Genomic DNA, 6186 nt, shown 5'->3' with positions numbered 1-6186 from the left:
ATTTAATTATTCCCACCCACAGGGAATACTTTCACCTTACTCCCATGTATTTTAAAAATAAGCAGAAAATAATGTTAAACTTTTTATTTGTATGAGGGACGAGAAAGTTACGTTTGTATTATGTTTAAAGCACGAGTTTGTAGAAAACGATAAATATGTAAGTAAGTAGACGCAATTCTTAAAGTAGGAAATTATCTACTCATTTATTACAGTTAAAAAAAATTACATAATAAACTGGTTTTGGACTTTCCCTATATACAACACCATGTTACGAATGTTTTAAGACTACATATATATTAGTAATTTTTTAAGGTGGACTGTATTTCATTTTGACTGTTTTATATTGTTAATTCTGCAAATAAACATATTGTTCACATATATCTTTCATATTTATTGCTAATCTATAAATAGCAAGTAGGTAGTAGTTTGCATATGTTGCATGTACATGTACCAAATATCAAATTAAAGATCTCGGTATTCTACGTTCATTAAAAAAGAGTGCCAAACGATTGGTCGCACAACTCACGTGTAAGTTACTACAACGCGCGAATATATGTATGTACTTGTAGTTGCGGATCTGGAACCTCTAGTGTAAATGAAATAAGAAAAAAAAACATACATTCAGGGGTGAATCGTTGCATTTTCGTTTAAAATTAATTAATCGGATAATTTTTAAAGTAAATATCCATGTACTGGTAAAGAACAAAATTGGTATGTGTTCTCTCAATAAAATTGTCTTAATACTTAAGTACCAGCAAATTTGTTAATTAAATTAAAATACTGTTAACAATAAGAGCACTTAAGATACAAATTAAAAAGATAAATAATTAGCTGTCTTACTCCCCCTTTGGTATATAAATTATCAATCAAAATTGTCTGATAATTTTTTTGTCCTTGTAGGCGTTGGGCTTATCCTTGCTTTTTCCATAATGTTCCACACTTTACCTCTTTTTACTTTGTAAAATGCTCCTATCCTTTAAGCCTGCAAAGAATATTTATATTCTTCCTCCTCTTTATACTTCCTCCTGTATTATTGTCTCTATTATGTATACTGCATCTACCATTCGTTTTACCTTTCTGCATCCTGTTAATGTTTCACCTAATATATCTTTCCTTTGGTCTCTTTTTTTAATCTATTCCCCAGGGATTTCTTCGTAGATTTTGTAGCCACTATATTTGTCAAAGTAATTTCCCCTATAATTCTTACTCTTATCTTTTTTAAGAGACAGCCGAGTACAAATAAAGAAAAATCAATGTGCATTACATACATACAATATATTTGATCTTAATATTATTTAATAAATACTTATAATAGTAAATTATTTGAGTGTATTAATAGTGTACGAGAGAGTATATGATACATTAAATGCATAAAATACTTTCAAAATGCAAATACATAATACTTTTAACATATTAAATGTAAAACAGTCTCACTCTCGATATACAGATGAGCAAATCATCGTCGTAAAACTTCGTTTCTATAACAACATTGCCACTAAAAACATAAAATATATAAATATCATGCAAAGCATTTTGACAAGACAATGCCTACTTAAGGACAGAGGCAGGCATCATTTGGGACTCAGGAGCTGCCTCCATTATGGATTCCCAAGTATTTGTTGATTCTGGCATAACAAAACCGAATTCAAAATACCATTCTTCAAGACACCTGCCTTTAAAAAGAACTTTCTGTTCTAACCTGAACTTTTCTATAGCTTCTTTAGAACTGAAGTTAAACTGCCTTGTAACTGCACGACATTTTAAAATAGACTTAGGAACTCTGGCTTCATGTTCTACATCAGGTAAACTTAAATCTTCAGAGCCTTGCCAGAAAATTTTACCTCCATCTGCATCTCGAAGACAAATCCAATTACTAGATTGTTGTTAAAGGAAACATTGTACTATAGTTTAAGTACTTCATCTTTAAGTTGTTTTTGAAAAAAGGATACACTTGGAATCCTTTAAGTATATTTTCTGCCTTAGTTGCTGGTTGTTCTTCAGTCATTATTTCTAAAGTATAGAAAAACTTCGTTGTTTTCTTGTAAGGTTTTAAAATACACCTTCAAACTGCCTCAAAATGAATAATGATTCACATTTTATTAAACTGTTTCATTTCCTTTAAAGTTTAACAATGAACATTGTATATGAGCGTCGATTAAACAATTAATGTAAATTACTTTGCATGTTTTGAATATTAACACCAAAATAAGTACTCACATCATACTGAACTTAACATACATCATTTACAGAATCCGAGTACATCGACCACCCAACACTTGTGACACGAACAGACACGAATTAAACGTTATTCTTGTGAAGTCACGTTCTATTTGACCTTGTCAAGGAATTAGGAAAAAGCATAGATGTGCATCTATTTTCATCGTAGGTTTAACAAAATTGTCAAACATTTATCATTATAAACTATAAAAATAATAATTCAAAATTACAATCTCGAAGTATTTTGATTGNTTATACTTCCTCCTGTATTATTGTCTCTATTATGTATACTGCATCTACCATTCGTTTTACCTTTCTGCATCCTGTTAATGTTTCACCTAATATATCTTTCCTTTGGTCTCTTTTTTTAATCTATTCCCCAGGGATTTCTTCGTAGATTTTGTAGCCACTATATTTGTCAAAGTAATTTCCCCTATAATTCTTACTCTTATCTTTTTTAAGAGACAGCCGAGTACAAATAAAGAAAAATCAATGTGCATTACATACATACAATATATTTGATCTTAATATTATTTAATAAATACTTATAATAGTAAATTATTTGAGTGTATTAATAGTGTACGAGAGAGTATATGATACATTAAATGCATAAAATACTTTCAAAATGCAAATACATAATACTTTTAACATATTAAATGTAAAACAGTCTCACTCTCGATATACAGATGAGCAAATCATCGTCGTAAAACTTCGTTTCTATAACAACATTGCCACTAAAAACATAAAATATATAAATATCATGCAAAGCATTTTGACAAGACAATGCCTACTTAAGGACAGAGGCAGGCATCATTTGGGACTCAGGAGCTGCCTCCATTATGGATTCCCAAGTATTTGTTGATTCTGGCATAACAAAACCGAATTCAAAATACCATTCTTCAAGACACCTGCCTTTAAAAAGAACTTTCTGTTCTAACCTGAACTTTTCTATAGCTTCTTTAGAACTGAAGTTAAACTGCCTTGTAACTGCACGACATTTTAAAATAGACTTAGGAACTCTGGCTTCATGTTCTACATCAGGTAAACTTAAATCTTCAGAGCCTTGCCAGAAAATTTTACCTCCATCTGCATCTCGAAGACAAATCCAATTACTAGATTGTTGTTAAAGGAAACATTGTACTATAGTTTAAGTACTTCATCTTTAAGTTGTTTTTGAAAAAAGGATACACTTGGAATCCTTTAAGTATATTTTCTGCCTTAGTTGCTGGTTGTTCTTCAGTCATTATTTCTAAAGTATAGAAAAACTTCGTTGTTTTCTTGTAAGGTTTTAAAATACACCTTCAAACTGCCTCAAAATGAATAATGATTCACATTTTATTAAACTGTTTCATTTCCTTTAAAGTTTAACAATGAACATTGTATATGAGCGTCGATTAAACAATTAATGTAAATTACTTTGCATGTTTTGAATATTAACACCAAAATAAGTACTCACATCATACTGAACTTAACATACATCATTTACAGAATCCGAGTACATCGACCACCCAACACTTGTGACACGAACAGACACGAATTAAACGTTATTCTTGTGAAGTCACGTTCTATTTGACCTTGTCAAGGAATTAGGAAAAAGCATAGGTGTGCATCTATTTTCATCATAGGTTTAACAAAATTGCCAAACATTTATCTTTATAAACTACCAAAATAATAATTCAAAATTATAATCCCGAAGTTGTACTTCATTGCATTATAAATTCGTGAAGTTGCAAGTAAGTTACAATGTAGTATAATGACATTTTATTACGAATATACTAAAAGGAAATTCAATCTTAAAGCTACGCCTGTGGTTTTTGCCCGTATCTGACGTCACTTGAGGCGCTTGCACTTGGATTCAATTTGCTATCGCACTAAGAACTTGAGGGCAATACAAGTTCGTTCATTTCCGTATTTATCGTGATGTTACATCGTTATTGCCGCTTATATATTTAATATAAAATTTATAGGAATTAATAAACCACAGTAACGAAATCAACATAAAAATAAATTAAAAACATACGATTACAGATAGATAATATAAAAAAATATAAAATATATAAACAATATAAACAGATAAACTTACTATGATAAAATTATGTGGCTCATTTATTTTCAAAAGATTTTATTCGTAACCACATTGTTTAATTAGGTCAGGCTCAAGAAAAATTAGGGTAAATCGCAAAACTGCACTGATGAGTTTTCATTTTTAAATTATGTTTTATCTATGCAGATGCAGTTAGAGATGCTAATTTATATATTTTTTTACTGAAATTTCTAATACATATAGACAACCCAATATACAACATATATCACAACCTTAATAATGTAACTACAAACAAAGTTAGAAAATGATTTTTTTTTTACATGGAACAATGCTTTTCTCGACGACATCATCAAATATCATTCAGAAATGATTAATTATGTTTAATGCCATCTTGTAAAATTTCGTTTAAAACCGTTACACATTTTTATTTGGAGATTCTAAAAGAGTATTTAGAAACTAATTTACTTATTTCTTTTTGTAAACCATTGTTTTAATACCGAAAATAAGACGTTCATAAAGTCAGACAAATTTTATTAGTAATGAAAAAAAAAATTTATCAAAAATTTTAGTGCAAACAGCGGTTGTAATTAAATGATAATTCCAGTTTTAATAAAGTAAATAATGAATGTTCATCTCTGATAAATGCTTTTTGCATGCAGATGCGGTTAGGGATGTTAAGAATCCGTCACATGTTTTAACATTTACAAAATCCGACTTGCGAACACCTTAATGTCAGGAATTAAACGTTATTCTTGTGAAGTCACATTGTATTTGCCCTTGTCAAGAAATTAGGAAAAAACATAGGCGCGCATCTAGTTTTAACGTAGGTTCAACAAAATGGTCAAACATTTGCCTTTATAATCCATAAAAATAATGATTTACAATTACAATCTCCAAGTTCTACTTCATTGTATTACATATTCTTGAAGTTACAAGTAAGTTAATGTAGTACAATGACATTTTATTACGAATAAAATAAAAAGGAATTCAATCTTAAAGCTCCGCCCGTGGTTTTTGCCCGTATCTGACGTCACTTGAGGCATTTATTTTTGGATTCAATTTGCTATACGCACTTAGAACTTGAGGGCAATACAAGTTCGTTCATTATCGTTTTTTATCGTGATGTTACATCGTTATTGCCGCTTATATTTTCAATTTAAAATTTAATTTCGGTTTCATTGAAGTACTTTGATGAATGTTCATTTTTAAAGTATATTATATCTATGTAGATTAAATTAGAGATGATAATTTATATTTTTCTATATTGAATAAACTAAACTATAATTTGTAATGTAATGCAGATAACCCAATATATACCAAATATTACGAATCCTAATAAAGCAATAATAAACAAATGTTTACATGAAACAATACTATACTTGAACAAACCATCAAATATTACGTAGAAATAATTAATTAATCAGTAATATTTTTAAATACATCTCGTAAAATTTGATTGAAAACTGTTACATATTTTTATTTGGAGTTTCTAAAAGAGTATTTAGTCATTAATTATGAGTATTTAGTTACTTTTTATTATAGACTATTGTTTTAATGCGAAAAATCAGGAATAGTAAATAAAATAGTCGTTATCAGCAATTGCTAAAAATTTAATTTAATATTTTGGTGGAGACAATTTAGAACAAAAAGCTGCAATTGAACAGTAATTCTAGTTTCATTGAAGTGGATTGATGAATTTTCATTTTTAAATTATGTTTTATTTGTGTAGAAGCAGTTAGAGATGCTGATTTATTTTTCTTGTTAAGTAAATTAACTATAATTTGTAATGTTCTGTAAATAGTAATGTAGACAACCCAATGTACACCAAATATTGCAATCCTATTAATGTAGAAATGAACAAGGTTAGAAAATGTTTTTTCTAAGGAGAATAATTTGTTTACGTAAAACAATACTATCCTCGAACA

General features: G+C 29.0%; 2 protein-coding genes across 2 annotated transcripts; both read right to left on the bottom strand.

Moving 5' to 3' along the window:
* Positions 1 to 1131: 1131 nt before the first annotated feature.
* Positions 1132 to 2311, bottom strand: LOC112905588 (retinal rod rhodopsin-sensitive cGMP 3',5'-cyclic phosphodiesterase subunit delta-like). Its single transcript, XM_025978276.1, has 3 exons — positions 1950 to 2311; positions 1553 to 1873; positions 1132 to 1495 (listed from the first exon to the last, which is right to left on the bottom strand). Exons 1-3 carry the CDS (start codon positions 2003 to 2005, stop codon positions 1414 to 1416), a joined length of 459 nt encoding a protein of 152 aa, XP_025834061.1. The 5' UTR covers positions 2006 to 2311; the 3' UTR covers positions 1132 to 1413.
* A 276-nt stretch (positions 2312 to 2587) lies between these two features.
* Positions 2588 to 3747, bottom strand: LOC112905589 (retinal rod rhodopsin-sensitive cGMP 3',5'-cyclic phosphodiesterase subunit delta-like). Its single transcript, XM_025978277.1, has 3 exons — positions 3406 to 3747; positions 3009 to 3329; positions 2588 to 2951 (listed from the first exon to the last, which is right to left on the bottom strand). The coding sequence occupies exons 1-3, from the start codon at positions 3459 to 3461 to the stop codon at positions 2870 to 2872; spliced, it is 459 nt and encodes a 152-aa protein (XP_025834062.1). The 5' UTR covers positions 3462 to 3747; the 3' UTR covers positions 2588 to 2869.
* Positions 3748 to 6186: the final 2439 nt, after the last annotated feature.

Source organism: Agrilus planipennis, unplaced genomic scaffold (assembly GCF_000699045.2).
Source record: "Agrilus planipennis isolate EAB-ADULT unplaced genomic scaffold, Apla_2.0 scaffold612, whole genome shotgun sequence".
In the NCBI taxonomy this organism is placed as follows: Eukaryota; Metazoa; Arthropoda; class Insecta; order Coleoptera; family Buprestidae; genus Agrilus; species Agrilus planipennis.
This window is presented reverse-complemented; position numbering and strand designations above follow the sequence as displayed.

Coding starts and splice junctions, on each gene's coding strand:
- LOC112905588 (XM_025978276.1), bottom strand. CDS start 2,005: ATGACTGAAGAACAACCAGCAACTAAGGCAGAAAATATACTTAAAGGA. Junction 1,874..1,949: donor ATACTTAAAGGATTCCAAGT/GTATCCTTTTTT, acceptor ACAACAATCTAG/TAATTGGATTTGTCTTCGAG. Junction 1,496..1,552: donor ATGCCTGCCTCTGTCCTTAA/GTAGGCATTGTC, acceptor TTATGTTTTTAG/TGGCAATGTTGTTATAGAAA.
- LOC112905589 (XM_025978277.1), bottom strand. CDS start 3,461: ATGACTGAAGAACAACCAGCAACTAAGGCAGAAAATATACTTAAAGGA. Junction 3,330..3,405: donor ATACTTAAAGGATTCCAAGT/GTATCCTTTTTT, acceptor ACAACAATCTAG/TAATTGGATTTGTCTTCGAG. Junction 2,952..3,008: donor ATGCCTGCCTCTGTCCTTAA/GTAGGCATTGTC, acceptor TTATGTTTTTAG/TGGCAATGTTGTTATAGAAA.